At 47.2% G+C, this 22848-nt stretch overlaps 1 protein-coding gene across 2 annotated transcripts in view; it reads right to left on the bottom strand.

The window, feature by feature from the left end:
• PRKCB (protein kinase C beta) overlaps window positions 1–22848 on the bottom strand; it is a 317275-nt gene that overhangs the window by 156226 nt on the left and 138201 nt on the right. For both annotated transcript variants that reach the window (XM_032396231.1, XM_032396232.1), the window contains exon 4: window positions 215–326. In XM_032396231.1, the coding sequence (XP_032252122.1) occupies window positions 215–326 (112 nt within the window). The remainder of the gene's footprint in view (window positions 1–214; window positions 327–22848) is intronic.

The following is a 22848-nucleotide window of genomic DNA, read 5'->3' as shown; positions in this document are numbered from 1 at the left end:
TGGGACTTGTCCGTCCTCCCTGAAGTCTGAGTCCGCACCCTGCATACCCCGAATGGCCAGTTTCAATGCCGCTAGATTTGAGGGGGGCGAGGCTCATTACTCAGCAACAGACAACCGGCACACCAGCCCACCCGGGACTTGGGAGAACGTGCTGTGGACCTGGACCCCCAACCCACGAGGAAGCAGAGGCCGCCACTGAGCAAATTGTACTTACTGTCACATTTCATCCCCTGGTGGATGAGTCCATACAGCAGTGACCCACAGTGGTCACAAAACGTGGGACTGGAGTACGTGTGGATCTTAAACTTGTGTTTGCTCCGGGGGTCCTAAGGCCAAGAGAAACAAACAAAAGAGGCCAGTGTCAGTGTGGCGAGCCAAGGACTCAAAGGGCATCGAGTATCACTGGAGGACTCGCCGAGAACAGTACCTGGCCCCAGCGTTCCTCACCCCTGTTAGGGCCATCACTGTGCTCTGCGCCCAGATGTGCATTTGATAAATAGTGGTTGAAGGAGTGAATGATTCTGACAGCAGCTGACTCCCAATGCAGCCACAGCCCATTCCCGGTGCCGCCAGTCCTCCACCCGAGAGCCCAACCTACTGACTCCTGCTTGCAGCAAGGACTCCAGAGACAGCAGCTGCACAGGTCCCCTTGTTCCTACCTTTTAACCCCTTTATCCTCTGAGCATGCCTCTGGAGGGCTCTGGAGTGATCTAAAACCCGAGTCTGAGCATAAAACCTCCCTGCTTAAAGGCCATTTGCTAGTGCCTCATCCCCTACAGAACAGCGTTCAAAGTCCAATGAATAGCCTGCAGGTTGTGGGAGAACCTGCTGGTTTTTCCAACAATACCCATGCTTTCCTTTAGTAATAGAACCTTTGAGTTTGAGCAGAGAGCGTGGCCACCCAATTAGAGACTACATTTCCCAGCCTCCCTTGCAGCTTGGTGTGGCCATGTGATGAAGCTCTGGCCAATGGGATAGGTGTGCTTCAGGGTCCTTCCCTTTAAAAGAATGCGTCCAACCCTCCCTGGCCCCAAACAACTTGGACCCAAACCTGGGGACCTGTGCTGAAATGATAGTACTACACTACTAGCCTTGGACCTTGTCCCTTTGGGCAGACACCTGGAGAAAACCTACCTTCTGTCTTGCCTAAGTCACTATATCTGGGGGCTATTTGTTACAGCAGCTTATATGGTTCCCTAACTAACAAACATGCCCTTCATAACCTGGCAGTATAGTATAGAGGTTCAAAGTACAGACTTTAGAGCATTAACTATCTGGGTTCTTCTCAGCTGTATGACTTTGGGCAAGTTACTTAATCCCTTCGCGCTTCGGTCTCCTTGTCTATAAAATGGAGGTAATGGGGGCGCCTGGGTGGCTCAGTCGGTTCAGCATCTGCCTTCAGCTCAGGTCATGATCCCAGGGTCCCGGGATCGAGTCCTACATCGGGCTCCCTGCTCGGCAGGGAGTCTGCTTCTCCCTCTACCCCTCCCCCCGCTTGTGCTCTCGCTCTCTTTCATGATCTCTCTCAAATATATAAATAAAATCTTTAAAAAAATAATAAAATAAAATAAAATGGAGGTGATGGCAATGCTACAAGCTTACTAGCCCACTGGGAAGAATAAATGGATTCATCTACGTAGAATCTTAGAACCTCCTGGCACCCCGCAAGCAGTATAAGCTCTTGCATTATTATTAAATCTCCCTTATAATCTCAACTAGTCTCCCCAAACGCACACTATGTTCTCAGTACACAGGACTTGTTCACGTCTCCAAACATGCCCCTCTGGCTCTGCATGTTGTCTTTCTCCTTCAAGAGCTGCTCTTCCATCACTGTGCTAACTACAGAGCTCCTTCTTCTCTTTCCCAAAGCCAGCCTGAAAGTTGCTTTCTCCGTGAAACAATGGACTGCAGAGGTTGAGAGCATGGACCTGGGATTCCCACCCAGGGCTGATCTGACACAACAGTCTTTGCTATATGCTACCCCTCTCTTCCCTCATTCGTTCAGCTCATCACGTGTTTACTTAAGCCTGATATTCTAGTAACAGACAGAAAATAAACAAGTGAAAATAAATAGACACCAATAAGTAGATATTATGTTACATGCTATTAAAGTGTTGAGTGTTTTTCTTGAAATGTTCTATATATAAACTGTACTGAATTTTACTGTATGTAAAAAAGGTGAACTTTCCCTGCATGAAAACAATATCTCAATAAGCCCGACTAAAAAAATCTTCAGTCACTAAAGACTTTGGGGGCGTTCACCTTAGAGCTGAGAAGTGGGTGCCTCCAACCCTCCTTCAAGGAAACACCTGTTCATGACCGGTGTTGGCCTGTAGGGGGAGCTCAGAGCTTCCCTCACTCCCTGCTCCCCTCGAAGCAGGAGAGCCGATCTGGCTGGTCAGATTCCAAGGCACTGATTGGCCCCGCCTCAGTGGGTGGAGCTTGCACACGTTCGGAAAGGCGCACCTGCCATCTTTTTCTCTCCCGAAACCCCCTTGCTCCCGGGAGGCCGCTGCCTTCAGACCCCATGGTCTAGACTTGAGAGGGTTAGGGTGAGTGGCCTGGGCCAGCTCTGCTCCAAACCCTGCGGCAAGTTCTCTTTCTCTTCTTGGCTTTTGTGCTCTCTTCTGGTTCCCTGATATGTGGACCTTCTAGTATAGCCAAGAATTTGTTTTGATTATGGTTTAAATTTCCTTGGGCGTACCTAATATAGAAAAAGGGAGTCTCCAAGGGCCTCATGAGCTCAACCTTGAGATTCGGGACAAAATCCCAACTAATAATAAATGGCCTCTTTGCTGGGTTTCACTTTCCTCCACGTATACATCTCCTTGGAATATCTCAGGGAGAAGGATTTGAGCATTTCTGACTACATATGATCAAGAACCTTCTCTGCCCCATCATGTCTCTTCAACAAGAGGAGATGCCAAGGGGCACAAAGAATGGGAAGGTAAATGAAACATTTCCTGAGAGCTGCCCAGTGTCTCACGGGCACTTTCTCCAGTACTCATGATGTTCCATTTGGAAGGTGTTATTCGTTCCCATCTTAGTGACAGTGAAAAGGGCTCAGACTCGAGAGAGAAAGATTTTCCCCCAGGTCACCCAGCTGGCCCACTGCTGAGCTGGGATTCAGAGCCGACTCTACCTGGCTCTGAATCTGGGATGCTCCAAGCTTCTCTCCTTTCTCTCCTGCCTCCCCAACTTCATTAATGCCTTTCTGTTCCAGTGCAGCTACAATAGCACTTCCTTCCTTCCTTCCTTCCTTCATTCATTCACCCAACAAATGTTTACTGAGAGCTAGGGTCTTCCTAGGCATTGGGGATACAACTGTGAGCAAGGAGCCAGAATGCCTGCTCTCATTGAATTTACATTCTAATGGCAGAAAGAAACAAACAAAAAACCCCACCAATATCTTCCCCTCCCAAATCTTCTCCATCATAGCATTTAAATCACTGTATTGTAATTACATGTTTAATTTCATCTCTCCGATGCTCAGCTGCAAGCAACATAAGGGAATTTTGCTCCAGGCATATACTGTACTTGGCATATAGAAGATGCTCAATAAATGAGCGAGAGTTAGTATTTATTGAGCATTTACTCATCCAGGAACTAATTTTCAGGGATTTACCAGGCAGGCATTAACTCATTTAATCCTCATAACATCCCTAGAAGTACGTACATTACTACACCCATTTCACAGATGAGGACCGAGGGGTGCAGGGACTTGCCCCAGGCTCCCCAGCTTCGGCAAGCCCAGCATTTCGCACAGTGGCTGGTACATATGGAGAGTCTTGAGTTGTGGTAGCAGCTGGGGGGCTGTAAACATCGCTGCTAATCACTCAGAGCCCGAGCCATGCATGTGCTGTTCTAGAAAATGACTTGGAGAGCACTGTGCAAGGCGAATTAGAGCCTGACAGGAGAAAGGAAGGCCGAGTGGGCACATGGCAGAGGAAAGTTTGTTTCTGGTTTATTTAGAGGCTGTTGGAGGCTTCCCCTGCCCAGGCTTTCAGGAGGGCTCAAGTTGCCAGCAACCCGCCCCCCCCTCCGACCACCACCACCACCAATCCCTCAGATCACCCAGACCAATCAGGTCATCCCCTGATCACTTCTGCCCTCCTCCCTCCTGCTACCTGGGAGAGCTTGGAATAAAGCCACAGTCCCACTGCAGGGAGCCTCATGACTCTAGGATCCTCAAGGAGAATCTTACAGGGTGCATGTTCATGCCCAGTGCCGCCTCTGAGATGGGTGGGTTTGCACTTTGAGACAGCCCACTCCCCCGGACACAGGTGACTGCTGCAGAGGTAGACACTTGGCTCAAATGACTCACAAGTTTAGTGAATGGGACACAGGCAGCCAGGAACACAGGCAGCTCCAGGGCTGATGTGGCCCTTTTTTTACAGCGGGCTCCAAGGAACAGAGAGGAACAAAGACAACAGGCCACGTGACCCGAGGGATGGCGCTCCTGGTTCCAGTCCCTCCAGGGCCTGCCGTCCTGTCCTCCAATTCCATCAGACTCTTCCCATGTCCTCTGTGTCCCCTGTGTCCTTCAAGCTTATGCCAATCCAAGTAGGCATCTGTTACCTGCAACCAGTGATGGGCATCAAGATATTTCTAATCACTTTGGCTCAGGTACTGCTCGCTGACCAATTAGAAGGAACAGCAGGTTTAGCTGTGCTGGGAGTTAACTCTGTGGTTGCCGGATCGTGGAGAGGTAGGGGGCAGGGAGCTGGCAAGGGAAGAAGTGGATGAGTGGTAGAAAGAGGAGGCTCAGAGGGCCCAGTGGCTATTTACCAATCAGTTTTAAAGTATTTCAATATTATCAGAACTGGTACAGTAATGCTGGTGCATCCAGGTTAAATATCAGCCTGGCCTTTAACCAAAACACATCCCCTTCCCAGCTTTGAAGGCTGTGGCCATTGACCAGCTCTGAGATGAGCCTGGGAATCCATGCAGCCTCTAAGTTAGAACTTTCCCCCCATCCCAGGCCACACAGACTGCGTCCCCTCCAGTCCATCTATCGCCCATCCCCATCCCTGGCCTGGGTCCTCCTTGATGCTCAGAGGTCACAATCTGGAGCCCAGGGGCCATTATCAACTTTGCAAACATGCTATATTTGCTCCATATGGTACTTCTTAAAAATTCAAGCTAATTGACTACATTTAAAAATCACGGAATGTCAGATAAAAATGTAGACTTCCGGCTCCTTTGAAAAATCACAAGTTATGGCAACACTAGACACACGTCCCTGTGGGCTGAGCAGTGGTCGCCCCCTGCAGATAGGGACAAGGCTCCCGGTCCTCCTGTCCTCCGCAGTCCCTGCCACTCCGTACAGTCTCACACCATGCTTGCTTTCCCTCTCCCCGCCTGGTCCCTGTACGAATGTGGGTTTATGACCTCTCTCAGACCCCCCACCCTCTCTCCCTCCAGTCCACTGGCTGGGAACTTACCCCCATGTGAACACATCCCCTAACCTCCTGAATGAGTTCATTTGGCTCAGGGTCAAATGCGTTCAGAAATAGGTTTGAAACTACAGTATCCCCACCCCAGGATCAGCCCTTGATTTTCAGGTCCCTGGTCATCTCTTCCACCCTGGGAATCACGTTTCCACAAGATCCTGGCATGATTCCTCTCCCCGCTAGTTCATGGGGTCAAAGTTCCATCATGCTTTCTGCTAGGTGAGCCTGGATTTCTAAGTTTCCTTCCACTTTGGATCCTGCTCCCAGAGACTGCTGAATCACAAGAACAAAATAATAATGAACTATCGGACTTTCACTGCCACCACGAATCGAACACGGCCTATCTGCCAAGCATTGCGCCAAGTGTCCTGTATCACATCATTAAGTCTTCACCATGGCCGAGGGGGGAAGAGTTATTATTACCCTGGTATTCCAGATGAGCCAACTGAGGCTTAGAGAAGTAATGTATTCAAGGTCTCAAAGCAAGAACATGGGAGAGCCAGGATTGAAATCCCAAGTTTGCCAGGCAGCTGAGTGGGGACACCTGCATGTCACCTGGCTGCCTCCCTGCTCCTCAGCCTCCCCAGAGGGTCTCCCACCTGACGGCGGTTACGGATGATGGCAACCTTCATCTCAAACAAATGCAGCACCATCCTGGGACGGGCTGCTGGGGGATCCCTACCACTACCCCCTAGCCAGAGTCTTCACCATGAACACCCAACCCCCAGGCCCAAAGGACAGGCAGATCCCAGCTCAGCATCACTGGCTCATCACCTGACTCCAGGCGCAAGCAGCTAAGGAGGAAGGAAGCACAGATCAGAAACCAAAAGGAAAAAAAAAATCTTTAAACATCTAAGTCACAGCCTAAAATAGCCTTTCTCGGTCTGAATGGGCTGTGTGGCTTTGTTCACAGGTGGGCTGAAATTTGGCTGAGCTGAGGCAAAGCTGCAGGAAATCGGGAAACTGGATTGAAGCACGGAGGCCAAGAAAACACGCACCAACAACATCAGTCAGAGGAAGAATAAAAGCGACCTGGAAACTTGGACTGTGTCATCCCTGGAATTTACAGGCCACAAAATCCCCTGAAGGTACATTTCCCAGGAGGCAGATGGGCCAGGTGAAATTGAAGATCCCAGTTGGAAATACCGTCAGAACACAGGGAAGGTTCCAAACAGGGGCTCCGGAGTTAACTGTGTGACCTCAGGCAAATGACTTAACCTCTCTGAGTCTCTGGTGCCTTGTGCATTTCATGGCCTGGCTTCATGGATTGGCTCCCAGCACAGTGCCCCCCACACAGGAAGTACAAACACTTGATTTCATTATCCCGAAGAGAAAAAATCATCACAGTGACATTTCCCAAATGTTGGTCTTGAGCCGTCATAATTCTGCATGTCCACATACTACCAATAATACGTCCTTGCCATTTTTCTTCAACTCAAAATGCCCTTTACGTAAATAAACCTATTTTAAAATAAAATTCTGTAAGAGTGTGAACTCGTGGGATTGATGTGCAAATTATGTTTTTTTCTAATACACCTTAAAGTGAAAGAGCCAATTCCTAAAATAAAATTTTAAAATGTGCATCCCAACCGTCTCCATTGAGAAGTTCGGGAGACACAGATACATATCTCCCTGGTGGGCAGGCCAATTGCTAGTTGGCACTATCCATGATAAGTACAAATGCTTCTTCCCTGGTGACCCACTTGTCCCACTCTGGGAATTTATCCTGGAGATCAACCTGCATACATAGGAAATAAAATGCGCATACGGGTTGCTCGCTGCGGCATTATTTATAACAGCAAAATATTTTAAATAAGCCAAGTGTCGTAGGTAGGGAGCTGCTTAAGTAAATCATAATGTAGCTACGTGGTGGCATTCTGCTCAGGTAGGTATACAGAACGAGTCTTCTGCACTGATACGGGAAAATCTTGAGGGCATATTTTTAAGTGAAACCGAAAAAAAAAAAAAAAAAACCCAAGGTGCAGAAGAGTCTATGTTGCCTGTTACCTTTTGTGCGAGAAAGTGAGGCGGGCTAAGAAAGTATCTGTATTCTAAAGTACTCATACCCACGTAAAGGAACTCTGGAAGGATACACTAGAAGAGAAGCTAACATTAGTATTCATCAAGGAGGCGGGAGGAAACAAAATGAACAGGGGGCAGGACTTCACACATATCTTTATATAGTTTTGATGGAAAGTAGAATATTTAAGGGTTTCTCCGGGAGCCACGAGATTGAAAAAAATCTCAGAGCAGGTACCACCACAAGCCGGGGTGACCCCAACCGTACCGGCCATACCCCAAACAGCAAGCAAAATACCAAAGCTTCCCAAGAGGCAAAGAAGCAGGGAAGGCTTCCTGGGGACTGTGTGGACGGAGGTTTGGGGACTGTGTGGACGGAGGTTTGGGGACTGTGAAACGCGGCTCACGTGAGAAGCTGTAAACACACGCGCGCCCCGCAGTTGAAAGGGGGAGACTGTAATTTGGTGAAGATCTCTCGTTTTGTTCCTGGAGAAGCAAGTCAATAAAGCTGATAACGCTGTGTAAATGTTCGTGCCCGGTGACAGTTTGCTCAAGTGTTGGATACTCCCCGCCTTCTTCCAGCCACCGCCCCTTTGCAAATACGTAATTGTTTGACTGGAAGGCCGTGCTTCTGTTGTGTAAACTTGGGGAGAATTTTAAATAGGATTTCCTGCATTAAGAGCTGCACTGGAATCCAAGTCAATATTAGGGGTTAATTAACAGCCACATTCAAACCTAACAGCCGGGCTCTGGAAGTGATTAGCTTTTTGATTCTGGGGCAAGTTCTTTAACCCTTTTAAGTGTTCGCTCCTGTGTCTGAAAGTGGGATGATAATAATAATAATATCTAATTTCTAAATTAATGAGGGTTCAGTGAATGAATGCCTGGAAACTGCCTAGTAGTCCTTGGTAGAAATAAACATTTAATACATGCTCACTGTTACCATTAATTTTCTATCCATACCCTTTGTCTGTATTTAAATTCAAGTTTGTTTCTTTCCAAATGATTTGTAACACATTTCCTATATAATGATTAAGGATATGAATCATTTACCCCAGATATAGGCAGTAAATATTTTCCCAGTTTCTCATTTGCCTTTTAATTTTGTTGTTCTTTTTTCAACATATAATAAGGCAAGTGTGTGTGTGTGTGTGTGTGTGTATTTAAATAAAGTGCCAATTTTTTCATTTTCCTTTACAGTCTATGTCTCTGCTGTTATATTTAGAAAGTCCTTCCCAGTATTTTCTTCAACATCTTACAGTTTCACTTTCTGCACTGAAATCCTTACTTCCCTTGGAATTCATCTTAGCAGGAGCTCTGAGGAAAGACCTTCATTTTTTTTTTCTTAATGTGTAGCCAGTTGTAACAACAAACGTATGGCATGTATCTTCTTCCTGCTGACCTGAAATGCCTCTTTTATCATATCACCTCATATATCTTTTGTTCACTTTTAAATTTTCTCTTATGCTCCACTGATTTCTCTCTATCCCAGCCTCGGTTCCACACTAAACTTTAATACGTCATAGGTTTATTAATAACTGAGCATCTGAAAACATGCACTTTATACCCACCCACCCTTACCCTCAGCATTACTGTCCACTTTGAAAACGTTCATGGTGATTCTCATCCACACAGATTTCCAGATTGTACTGGAAAGGCCAATCTTGGCCAACCCTACTTACTGTCCCTCTAGAAAAATGCCCACCTACAGCATCAGCCCAGTGGACAGTAGAGCATCTGACCTCAGACTTCCAGCCAATGCTGAGTGGACCAAGGTCTGGTCAGTGACGTGCAGTTTATGAAGGAAGAACTGGACCAATCAGAATTTAGAACAAGGGACAGCGCAGCATTGGGAGCTGGAGCTGAGCGAAGGCGGTGGGTGGGTAAGGTGGGTGATGTCAAGTCAGGGCTGGCAGGGGACAAGAGGGGGGTGGGGGGTTGAATTCACAAGTAATTTGAGTCCTTCATGTCCTTCCAGAAAACTTGTTTTTTCTAAACTTTTCTTCATTGCCATTAACCTAGTCTGCCTTTCCAGGGTTTACATGTTATTTCAACAAATGATCTCAATTCATTAGCTACGTCAGTGGTTCTTAACCTGATGAGGCCGGCCACCGTCCACAGCAAGCATGCCAATCTCTCGCAGGGATGTATTTCCAGGCTTCGGGGTGAGACTCACAGCTGCGGGGAGCCACGATTTTCCGGCGGCGTTGCATCGCTCAGATTGCCACAGAACGTTGGCAAGAAGCTCAGAACTAGCGAAACTTGGCCCAGCTCTCCTGGTGGTAGCCACGGGCTGGACATGAGTCCTGGCCAGGCCCTTCGAGTGGGGCATATAAGTCTGCGAGTCCCCACGGTCCCCACTCACTACTCGCTGGCCCCTGCCGGCACCTGAATCACTCCTGCCGATCCCAAGACAGCCGCGGGAGGCCATATGAAACGGCAGCTACACACACGCGTGGGGCTTCAGAGAGAAACGGAGACCCACCCTCGGGTAGAAGAGGGCGTCCTCATTCTCACGGTGAACAGGAGTCGCCTTCCTTCCTCTGGAAGGCTCTGTGCACTTGCACGCCAACTCCAACCCTAAGGGGCTTCAAGACATCAAGTGTGCAACGGGCAGATTCAGCTCCAACTTGGTACCTGAGTCAGCAGAGCATGAGAAGCCCCACCCCTCCAAGCAGGTGAGGGATTCCGTCTGCCAGGAAGAGGTGATTTCGTAAGGTGTTTAAAGGGTGAGGCTCCAGGTCCGGTCGCCTGGATTCAAAAGCCAGCTCTACCACCACCTGTCTGTGCCCTTGGCCGTGTTGCTCAAAGGCTCCATACTTCGTGTTAACTCGGGATAATGATAATACTTATTTTCCGGGGATGGTCATGGGGTGTGAATTACCTAAAACCTTTAAAAGAGTTGCCTGACACACAGCAGGCACTCAATAAATATCAGCTGTTATTATTAATTATTCATTATTGCCAGCCAGGGCATCCCTATGTCGACTGAGTTGTGACTTGTCCCAGGAAACCCCACAGACATTCCCACCTCTTGAACTTCGATCTGGGTTTCCTGCACCGATTCCTTCCTCTCAGGCAAGAAGCCATTCATTTATTTATCCATTTATTCACCAAATATTGGTTGAGTGTATCAGGGGCTGGACAAGCAGAATCGGAGTCAGCGTCTGCCATTGCGGGCTCCCGGCCTCGTTCCGAGGAGATTGGTAAAAGAAGCACAAACAAATGTACATTTCGGACTGCCGCAGAGAAGCTCGCGGTGCTTCCAGAGTTTTAGTGAGGGGCTCAGAGCTGGGCAGACAGGTCTGGGAGGCTTCCCTGAGAAGTGAAGTGTGAGCTAGGATCTGAAACCTGGACAGAAGGCATCTGGCTGGGACTCTGCCCCTGCCCCAGGGGGTGCTAGTCCACTGCATGGGGTCCCGCTTCAACCCAGGTAGACACCTGGCCGACACCACCCCACTGCCACCTGCCTGGCTGCCAGCTCTGCCCTAGCCTCCATTCCCTGTCCCCAGCTCGGACCCCTCAGCCATGAGACCCCAGCCCCCGTGGGAGGGAATTTAGTAGAGAGCTCATGAGTTAGAGTCTAAAGCTAGAGTCTGAATTCAATCCCAACTCTGTTACTTCCCAGCCTTGAACAAGTTACTTATGCTATAAGAGCCTTGACCTTCCCACCTGTAGAATGGAGCCAAGTCTCTGTCATGTGGAGAGACACTACATCAGAGCAGTATGCACTGCACGGCAAGGCTGCCTGCCATCAAATCTCGACTCAACAACATCCTCGCTGTGTGACTTCGGGCAGGTTACCTAACCTCTCTGTGCTGCAGTAGCCTCATCTTGAGAGTGGAAATGATGACAAGAGCTCTGCATTCTCACGAAAAGTTAAGGAGTTAATATTTGTAAGAGAGTGCTCAGTAAATACCATGTAAGTGTCTGTCCAATATAATAAAGGAAAGTTCCTGCTTTCTAGGTTTGTGAGGATTAATGAAGTCATGATTATATGTTGTGCTTTAGCACAGTGTCTGGACCCCATAAATGTGAACTTAAAATGAAAACTCCATCTGTGACCTTGGGCAAGTCACTGCATGCTCTGGTCTCAGTTCCCCCTTCAGAAAACGATGGGGTTAACAGGGCATTCCCCAGGGGGCCTTCAATTCTGACACCTCAGGGTCCAGGCTCTTCGGAGAGTCTGCCCCGCCTCTTCCTGCAGAGGTCGTCATGTGAATTCATTGCTCGGAGCGTACAGACGTCTTTCAGGGCCAGTCACACTGCCACAGATCACAGCCTGGCAGTATAAATAAATCCTCGTCACCCACAACACACGCACATGCCTCCTTGCCCCTCGCCGCCCCTCCTCCCCCAACGGTGCCATGAGTCCACAGAGGGAGAAGCACCCCTCTCTCTCCCTGCTGAGTGAGGGTCGCCCAAAAGCAAGACTGGGACACAGCGTCACTCAACTTGCCAAGACGCCGTCAGTTTGATTTCTGGGTGTAGCGCGCGGTGCCCAGCTTCCTGACAGCTGCCCCAGAAGCCCTCGGGGTGCCCACGCCTGCATTTCGGAGGAGGAGAAAGGACCTTCATGCAGAAGGACATGAGGGAGGCTGCTGCGGCCAAGGCCTGCTGGGCCGCCATCAGCACCTGGGACTCCGGGCACCACAAGACCATAGAGAGTCTTACCCTAATGATCTGCTCCACAGTTATGGAAGCTGTGATGTGCCCGGCATGTGCCCACCCATGTTATTTAAAAAAAAAAAAAATCACAAGGAAGAGAAAGTACACTTATGGTACCGAACCGCAAAAAATCCATGCGTAAGTGTTCATGCAGTTCAAACCCATGTTGTTCAATGGTCAACGGTATTAGTATGAGAGTAACAGCTAACATATGCCAGGCACCGTCCTAAGGACTTTACATATAATTAACACACCTGACTCTCACTGATCATGTGAAATAGGTTTATTATTATCCCCATTTTACTGGGGAGAACACTGAGACACAGAGACGTTAAGTCACTGGCCCAAGGTCACACAGCTAGTGATTTGGATGCAGAATCTGGGCTCTTTGTCACCATGTAAGTAAATGTAAAGTCACCCTGTGATGTGTGACAGCAAGGAGAGGTATGTGGTGCTCTAGGAGTAAAAAATCGGGGGAACTGACCTGGTCGGGGAGGTCAGGGAGGGCTTCCCTAAGGAGGCGACGCTTGAGCTGTGGTCTGGAGGATAAGTTTCAAGTCAAGCAGGGTTCTTAACCTTGGATGCACAGTAAAGTCAACTGGGAGGCTTTGAATCAATCAGAGATTCTGAGTGGTTTGTCTGGGATGGGCCCAGGCACCAGTATGGGGTTCTACAACTCCGCAGATGAATGAGAGGCGCAACCAGGATGGAGCCTCACTGAACTCGGGAGAAGAAGAGAGCTAGGAGCCCAGCACAGAAGCAGCATCTGAGTAGGGTGACCCTACAGTTTCTCTTCCAAAGGGGACTCTGTGAGAATGACAGGAATAACAGGCACACAAATCCTTTGGGATTTCAATGCAACAGAACAAGCGGGTCTGTGTATGGGCCAGCATGGCAAAGGAAGAGAGATGTTTGGCAACCCTGCTTAGCAGCCACGTCCCACTATCAGCTTTGCCCCAAGAACAGTTGGAAGCCACCAACATGTTTCCAACAAGGACGATGACATGATCGCATCTGGTTTTTGGAAAGACGACTCCCCTGCAGTGTGGAGGTGACAGGCTGGTGGGACAGAGAGGAAATCAGAACAAGAGGCTACTGGTCCAGGGAGGGGGGATGGAGCCTGGGCTGAGGTCCTGTCTCTGGGGATGGAGAAGAGCAGGTGGCAGCATACCGCGCTGGGTGAGAGCAGGCTCAAGAGCCAGACCAAGTTCAAGTTCAGACTCAGCTTTGTATTAGTCCCGTGACCTGGCAAGTCAGCTCACTTCTCTGTAGGATGGGCACAGAAAGAGGATCTTTCTCATGGGTGACGTTTCAATGAGTTCGTGCATATAAATCACTTAGAACAGTGGCTGGCATAGGAAAGACATTATATAAATGTTAGCTATAAATACTAGCCAGGGGCTGACAATGGAGAGAACAGGCGGGTAGGGGAAGTCTAGGAACACAGAAGAAGAAGCCCCAGGAAGGGACCATTGCTCAGCAGGATTCTGGAAAATCACAGCTGAAGGGTGGAGAAGAACAAAGACAGACAGTTGCATGAGGAAGGGCTGAGGTGCAGAATTACGGAGCAGAGCCTGGACGGCAAAGCCAGGATTGAAAGCAAAATCGGGTCCAAGATTCTGAGTCAAGCACTTACATAATATGCCAGGCGCTGTGTTAAGCTTTTTGCATACATTACCTTATTTAATACTCACAACTTGTTTAATACAACAAGAAGTAGGCACATTACCATCCTCATCTTGAAAATGTAGAAACAGGGGCACAGCCAGAGTAAGTTACTTATCCACAGTCACAGGGCTAGTACATAGCAAAGCTGAGCTTTGAACCAAGGCAGGCTGGCTCCAGAGTTCACACTCTTTTTTTTTTAAGATTTATTTATTTATTTGAGAGAGAGAGAGAACATGAGCAGGAGGAGCAGAGGGAGAGGGAGAGAGAATCTCAAGCCAACTCCCCGCTGAGCACGGAGGCTGAGGAGAGGTTCGACCCTGAGATCATGACCTGAGCCAAAACCAAGAGTCGGACGCTTAACCGACGGAGCCCCAGAGTCCACACTCTTAACATGCAAGACACAACCTGAGCCTGAATGTTTCACTCTGCCCTCACTCCCAAACTACCACTAAAAATGCACCCCCCCAAAAAAATGTTTAAAAATAGAAGAACCCATTTCAGCCCAGAAATCAGGGGAAGGTGCTGAGTAAATGCCAAAAACTCTCCAAATGTTTTTCACTATCTGGAAACGGTGAGACTTGAACTGGCCTGGTTCTCCCAATTCAGAAGAATTAGAATAGCAAGGCCTGATGATGAGGGTCGCTGACCAAACACAGGAAGCCAAGGTGAGTCCTGGAAGGCGTCTATGCAAGCCCCTGGCAGCAGAGGCACCTGATAATTATGCAGAGCGATAAATGACCCCCTCCTAAAGCCTTCAGGAGAGGTATGGGACTGCCAGAGCCCCGGCCCATCCCACTGGACTTGGAGATTGCTAGAACATAAGAGAGCAGTATGGGCACCTGCTTCCCTAGGGGGCAGGGTCCAGAGACAGAGCGAAAGGGATGCCCTAGCCAATTTAAAGCTCCACCCAGCCACCAGGGTCAAGGGCCCTCTGCATACTTTTAAGGCTCTCTGCCTTCGACTGCTGCTCCCTCCCCATACTCCTCAAAGAAGGCTCAATTGACCAAATCCACATTTTCTCTTCTCCCTTTAGAAGGAGGGTGCGAGAGACCTTCCACGGACAGTTCCCACCTACAAATGTAGAGGTTTTAATTGGTGATGCACAGCATGAACCCAGTCCCAAAAATGTGCTTAAAATACACTGCAGTTGTCATTCTCAGGTTATCTGTCAACATCTAAATTTAGGAGATTCAGACTTCTCTTGAAAAAATGAAAAAATCTGGACTTTTAAAAAGCAGGAATTAAAAAAAAAAAAAAACTGGAGCGGGGTAGAGGCTTCTCCTTCCAGATGGGGTGCACACACACCAGATGGACACTCGCTGTTATCACACATTCGATTCATTTACTTATCTGCCAGCCCCCCACCCCCCGCTGGCTTTGAAGTTGGAAATCCTGATAAATGGAATGGAATGCGTCCTTCCAAAGTCATGTGGGCCACAAACAAAACACTGAGGAAAGCAGAGGAGAAAGGAAAGAGAGGGTCTACCGGATAATTCTATTTATACAGACTTCAAAAGAAGGCACACTGTTTTCCACAGCACCTTCACCATTTTGCATCCCACCAAAGACCTCCTATTTCTCCACATCTTGCGAGACCTCCTATTTCTCCACATCTTCGCCGACATGTGTTGTCTTTTGGGTTTGTTTTGATAACAGTGATCCCGACAGGTGTGAGGTGGCATCTCATTGTGGGTTTGATTCACATTTCCTGACCATGACTGACGTTGACCATTTTTTTTCATGTACCTGTTGGCCATTTGTAGGTCTTCTCTGGAGAAATGTCTATTCAGGTCCTTAGCCCACTTGGAGGGTCCTCAAAAAATTAAAAATAGATCCACCATATGATCCAGCAGTCCCACTTCTGGGTCTTAATCCAAAAGAAATGAAATCAGGATCTCAAAGGGGTATCTGCACACTATGTTCACTACAGCACTATTCACAATAGCCAAGATGTGGAAGCAGCCTAAATGTCCAACAACAGATGGCTGAATAAAGACAATGTGGTACATACATGCAATGGAATATTATTCAGGCTTTCAAAAAGAAGGAAATACTGCTATGTGGGGCATGGATGAACTGCGAGGACGTGATGTCAATGAACTAAGCCAGACACGGAAAGACAAATACTGCCTAATTCCACTCAGATGAGATGTCTAAAACAGTCAAACTCACAGAATCAAAGACTGGAATGGTGTCTGCCAGATGCTGGGGAGAGGGGGGAAAGGGGGAGTTACCAATCGATGGGCATCAAGTTTCAGTGAAACAATATGAGTAAACTCTAGCTACACAATATTTTGCCTGTGGTCAACAGTACTGTATTGTGCTCTTAAAAGTGTCTTGCTGGGGCGGGGGGCGAGGGGGGAGGGAGGCCTGCGTGGTGCAGTCGGCTGAGCATCTGACTCCTGGTTTCAGCTCAGGTCATGATCTCAGGGTCATGAGATCAAGCACCGTGTTGGGCTCTGCGCTCAGTGCAGGGTCTGCTTGGGATTCTCTCCCTCTCCCTTCCCCCACGCGCCCCCCCCCCCACCGCCGCTTATGTGCTCTTCCTCTCTGTAAATAAATAAATAAGTAATAAAATCTTTTATTTAAGTGTGTTAAGAGGGTAGATCTTATATTAAATGTTCTTTCTGAAATATAATGAAATGAAATAAAGTAAAATGACAATAAATAGTTCAATGGGGGAAAAAAAAAAGCCAGCAAACTACTGCTGGCCTGGGTCGCTGGTCTTATGGAAGGGGTTGGAGGTGGGGGAAGTGGACAGGGACCCAGAAGGGCTTCTGGTTCCAGGGAAATGTTTGCTGTGTGGGAATTCATCAAGATGGACACTTTTCATGCCCCATAAACAGTTTTCAAAAACCATGTGACCCTTGCAGACTAAAACCAGCACCCTTAATTCCAAATTCTAAATCCCTAAAGAGAGAATCTGATCGGTCCAGCTTGGGACAGATGTCCACATGCATATGGGCCCCCAAACGGGGCCAAGGCTATAGCATCCCCGAGCTTCGGGGGGTGCATTCTCTGGCAAGGCAGTTCTCAGAGAAGAGGGTTGTCTGCTTCCGTGAGATTTGTCCAGGTGGATAGGGCTGCAGTTATGAGGTAGCTGAAGGTACTGAGTAAGAACACGGCCCTGGGGGCCAGGCTGCCTGGGTTCAAATCCTGGCTCTACCACTCACTAGTCTTGTAACCTGGGGCAAGTCACTTAGTCTCTGAGTGCCCCAGTTTCCTCATCTGTAAAATGGGGATGATAGCAATGGAATTTCTAGAGTGTGAGGAAGAATAAAGAGTTATTCTATGTAAAGTGCTTAAAACAGAATTATACCTATGAATGCTGGCCCTTGGATGTTACTACATTTTAAAAATACTGTATCGAGGGGCATCTTGCTGGCTCAGTCAGAAGAGCATGTGACTCTTGATCCCAGGATCGTGAGTTCGAGCCTCATGTTGGGTGTAGAGATTACAAAAAAAAAAAAAAAAAATTTTTTTTAAAGAAACTTAAAAAAATAAAAATAAAAATACTGCATTTAGAAATCCTAGAATTCCAGGCCACTCGAGGTAAGGGGAGCCATTGGGAATACAAAAAGTTAAGAGACAGTAGGAAGACTAGAAATGAGGTCTTTTGACTCCGGGACCTGTGCCTTTCACATCCCTGCCGGCTGCCTCTCTCCAGAGTCATCTGCCTTTTGATTTCTCTGCTTCCCCCAAGCCCGCAGCCTCCACAGGCTAAATCTCTGGGAAATTGCCTTTATCAGGCTCTGAGGCCAATCTGCCCCCAACTAAGAGAAGCCAAAATGATTCATAAGATGGGACATCTGCACCTCATTCAAATCACGGCAGCCCTGCCCTTTTCTGCACAGGAGAAAGAGCTCGTTTCTGTTCTCGGGACGCCACGCATCATGGGTTTGCTTCTTCCTCCACAGCATGAAGTGCTGTGTCTTTATGAGAGTGAGACACAAAGGGTTATTGAGAAGCAATTCTTTCTGCCCTCTCCACGCTACTTCTGCAGGCACTCGGCCAACGGGAGCCCAGGGATCGCGGGGCACTCGCTCCACGGTGGTTGGAAGAAGCGCATTTTATCACACCGCCATCGTTGTGTTAGACTCTCCCTCCAACCAGCCCACGGGAGGTGTCTACGTATTTCCATTTCGTGGCAGGCAAGATGGATGCATGCTGTGCCAAAAACAAGCCTGGACTTTTGAAATTCGCTCCCTAAACTTGAAAGGACCATCCGTGGTTAGAATATTAGCAAGAATTCGGTGTCAGGTGTGGCACGAAGCCCTTGACGTGGATTAACTCATTTGATCTTCATTTTATCCTCTTTTTACAGATGAGGAAACTGAGGCAGAAGTCCGGTCACAGGCCCAAGATGATCCAGACAGTGAGTGAGTGGCAGATGCGGTACGCAAGCCCAGCCACTCGGGGCTCAGAGCCACGACTTGGTACTGCCTTCCACTGGTTTCCAAACTCAGCGACCCATCAGAATTACCTGAAGGACTTTAAAATACCTATTTCCAGGCTCTTGTCTGTATTTTTTCAGGTGAAGTCTGGTTTTAGCAGGCTCCCCAAAGAATCCTTAAGCACTCAACCTATCTATATTCTGCAAAGCACCATTTAGAAATTGTAGTGGCGGTGTGTTGTTTTGACCTGCCAAACCTCTCTGCTTCCTCTTTTTTTTGTAGCAACGCCTCATTTTCCCTTTGAAAGCCATCCCACCCACAGTGTTTATTGTGTTTACTCTTGGAGGGAACAATGTAAAGACCCAACCAAGGGCTACTGAGGTAACGTGAACTTGACCAAATAATCTCCCTTCTTCCGGAATGTGAATTTAAAACCAAAGCAACACAAGGACCAAAATCATATACAGCTGGTCTGATCGTTCCGGTTTTCTTCCAATTCTCTAAAGTGCATCACACGGGCGCCTGGGTGGCTCAGTTGGTTAAGCGACTGCCTTCGGCTCAGGTCATGATCCTGGAGTCCCGGGATCGAGTCCCGCATCGGGCTCCCTGCTCAGCAGGGAGTCTGCTTCTCCTTCTGACCCTCCCCCCTCTCATGCTCTCTTTCTATCTCATTCTCTCTCTCAAATAAATAAATAAAATCTTTAAAAAAAAAAAAGAATTTAAAGTGCATCACAGCTTTCCCAATAAATTCCTTTCTAACTCGAGTTAACCAAAAGGGGCTTCCTTTGCATGCAACCAAACACAACCAGTGAAAGAGCCACCAATGTGGTAGAAACCCACATCTAGCACATCATCCATGACAACTGATCTCTGCTCCACTGAGATGGGGAGTTAATATCCTTACACGGCAACCCATTGGTTTGGGCTGCTCTTCTTTAGCCCGAACAGATGGTCCCCAGTTCTGATTCTGTCCTTTGAAGCTATAGATAAAAAAAAAAATCTATACAACAGCTCTTCGGATATTTAATGACAGCCTAGCCTCAGAGCTAGACAGGCCAACCCTCAGAGCACCTCCAAGCCCCCCTGTAAGGCGTTCTTTTGGCATTTGGTAACACACACTCTTGATTACTGAGCACTTCTGTTGTGAAGGCAGAAGTTAGAGACTGCAATGTTACATAACATAAATAGAATGAATCTTCAGCAGAAGGATGCGCTTTCAGATTGAGAGAGGTAATAGATCAGACAGACTGCCTGCCTGTCCTATTTAGACCAAATTACACCTGACGTTATTTATCCTTGAGAGATACAACAGGTCTTCTTTGGTCCAGGTGATGGTGAGATCTTACCATGATGCCAAGAGGGATGCTGAACCCTAACTGTTGCTTCGCCTCCTGGAAGGAGTTAGGCTCAGAGCATCATCAGAGCTGAACTGTGGTGTGTCCCCTGTTGGTGTTACATGAGACTGAACAACCCAGGCTCTGAGTACACAGTTGTGTGGCTTTATCTGAGCCAAGAAGCCCAGCCAATGCCATAGGAAGAGGTGGGCCTTCTCTCTGAAAACAGGGATGTTTTACTGCCCCAAATACGGAGGCGGGAAATGGGTAGGGCTGGGACTACCCTCCTTCTCTGGGGCCAGAGAATTGGCCAAGGCTTCTCAGGGGCCAGCATCTTACCAGGGGCATCTGAAGATTCTCATTCGAGGATAAGCTAGCTCCCAGCTGGTGGAAGACCTTAGGTTTAACCACACCCAGAAGCAACTGCACTTGCTTACAGTTCTACTCAAGCTATCGCTCACATTTGATTTTAACTGAATTAAGTGGGAAGCCAGAGTCCACGCTGGAGGTGAAGTGGCACCAAAAACAAGCAAGACTGGAGAAACCAGTTAAAGAATACCCCAAAGTGATCTCCCAAGCTCTGCAGGCAACAGTCTGGAATAAGACAGTGAGCAGAACTGACAAGTGGCCACCAAAATATGTTGAGAAGATGTGGCCTTTTGTTTTTACATGTGTGTGTATTTTTATGTTTTCTGATGTATCACACCATACGCAATGCTTTGTTGTCTGCTTTTTCCACCAACATCTCATGACTATATTCCCGTGTCAATAACATTTTAATTACTCTGGCTTTTTATTGAAGTGTCATTTGCCTATAATAAGGAACAGTTTCGTGAATTTTGAAAAATGCGTACACACGTATAGGCACCATCCCAATCATGATATAGAACCTTTCCAGGTTTTAGCAGGCTGCCCAGATATTGTGACATTTTAATCACTGTGCAGCACTCAAATATGGGTATGCTTTACTTACATAAGCCCTAACTGGCAGTCATTTAGGTAGTTTTGAAATTTTTGTTAGTATGAATACTAATGCATTGAGTATCACTTTAGCCGAGTAAATTTGCATATCCTTAAATAATTCCTCAGCAAAAAAATTTCTAGAATTGTAATTCTTAGGTCAAAAAGGATTAGGTTTGGTAATTATTAGGTCCAGGAAGTCATTAAGGCTTCTGATAAATATTGGTAATTTTCCCTGGAGAAGGATTATACTGATTTACACACTCACCAGTAATATATTAGAGTACCTTTTTCCTCCTCTTCGAGCTCCTGCGTGTGCTTTTTGCTTGAATCCTATTTCTTTTGATAGTATTACTAAGACCATGTTTTACATTTATGTGTGTTTTTGCAGTATATCTTTGCCCATTTTATTTTTAAGCTATGTTTGAAGTTTCTCCTACACATTGACTAGAATTATACATTGTTTATCCAATCTGATAGTCTTCAACTTTTCGTGGAGAATTCCAATCCATTTACATTTGTTAGATAACTGATATTATCTGCTGTCACTTCTACCACCTTAATGTATACTTTCCAGAATTCATGATTCCTTCCTGGCTTACTTTTATCTTGGTTCCTATATTTTGTTATATTGACCAAAACTTTGTTATTTAATTTCCAGATTGTTTCTTTCACATTAAAAAAAAGTCTATTTGAGCCAATGTCTATACCAAGAATTAAATAGCATTAAGTATCTTATTTAGCATATGTGAATCTAGACTACTACTAGTCTACTTTTTTTAATTGAAATATGGTTGACACACAGTGTACAGTTTACTTTTTATGCCAACTTTACTTGGTTATGCTGGTAATTGTGATCAAGCTAGCTTATAATAACAAGGTGTGGTAGCTAATGATTTTGTCAGCCCATCAAAGCTTCCCACCCCCTCTTCTTATAACACACACTGCTCTCTGAGCCATAGGGATGTCATATGAACCAGGCCTGCTAAACTGTAAGAGTTCATTCTCCCAACAACAAGGGGCCAACCAATCAGAACCCTTCCCTGATTATGAATGCAGAAAGAAAGCCCACTTCCTCCACTGGGATTTCCATTCTCCCATGGGGTCCACTATCACCAAGTTGACAGACATATTTATAGATGTGTCTTGTCTACAGTAGGAGCAAAGGAGGCAAGGACAAACCAGTTGGGGTCCCAGCCCAAAACAGATGACATACTCAATTTAAGAGAGTTTAAGGGAGGCTTCGTAAAAGGACCACTTGTAAAGATACAGGCATGGTGCTGGGAAGCCAGAGGGGATAGTGCAGTAACTGGGGATGAGTAAGAGCCAAGGGACAAGGGCAAAGAGTAGCTCCTGGAACCCAAGGAGAGAACTGTGTAGAGAAAAGTGTCTTTAGAGGAGCAGCAACCCTCGGTCAAAGGGTAGAGCCAAGACAACCCCATGATAAATACCCAGCCCACCCTCCCCTCACCTTCCAATCTCCTATTGGTCCCTCCGGGTGGGCCCAACCAGAAGTCAGGGGGTAAAGGGAACCCCAACTGACACAGTCCTTATAGGTCTGTCTGTCAGGGAGAAAACAGAGTGGATTCAGAAGGGCAAATACAATAGCTAACACAGATGATGAGGGCCAATGTGGCAGAATGCAAAATGGCCACAAACTCCTCCATCCTTGAATGCGTCTCTGTAGTAAGACTTTGTAGTTCCTCCTATCAAGAGGTGAGGCCTATTTCTTCACCCCTGAATCTTAGCCATAGTGTGACACAATAAGGCTTGAAAAACACCTATGCTTTGGGGATTTCCCTCTCTGGCTGTGCTTGGAACCCTAGGCCAGTATGTGGATGTGCCAAGGCCAGCCTGCTAGAGGAAAAGAGACCCCATGGAAGAGAAACAAAGTGCCCAAGCCAACAAGCTGCCAACTGGTGGTCACGTTAGTGAAGCTATCCTAGGTGATCCAGCACCAGCCAACTAACTGGCTGACCAGGAACTTGACAGAGCCCAGCAAAGATCAACCAAATACACCCACATCAGAAGAATCACCCAAGTAGCCAAGAGAATCATGAGAAAAAATAAATGATTGTTGCCTCAAGCTACTAAATTTTGGGATGCTTTGTTACCCAGCGAAGCTAATTGATACAGCTGATAATGAGAACGCACCTTGCAAGTATCACAGCCTCAGTTCCGGTATCTGAGGCCCTCGTCCCTGAAGCTTCTTCCATTCCCAATGTCCTTCCCATGAGCCAATCTGTCTTCCTATTGCTAATTTGAGTTGGATTTCTCTCACTTTCAATTAAAAAAAAATTGTGAAGTTTTACTTTTTCTCTGTAATCTGATACAGTTTAAAATGCACAGAAA

This window comes from Phoca vitulina, unplaced genomic scaffold (genome assembly GCF_004348235.1).
Source record: "Phoca vitulina isolate PV1807 unplaced genomic scaffold, GSC_HSeal_1.0 scaffold90, whole genome shotgun sequence".
NCBI lineage: Eukaryota > Metazoa > Chordata > Mammalia > Carnivora > Phocidae > Phoca > Phoca vitulina.
This window is presented reverse-complemented; position numbering and strand designations above follow the sequence as displayed.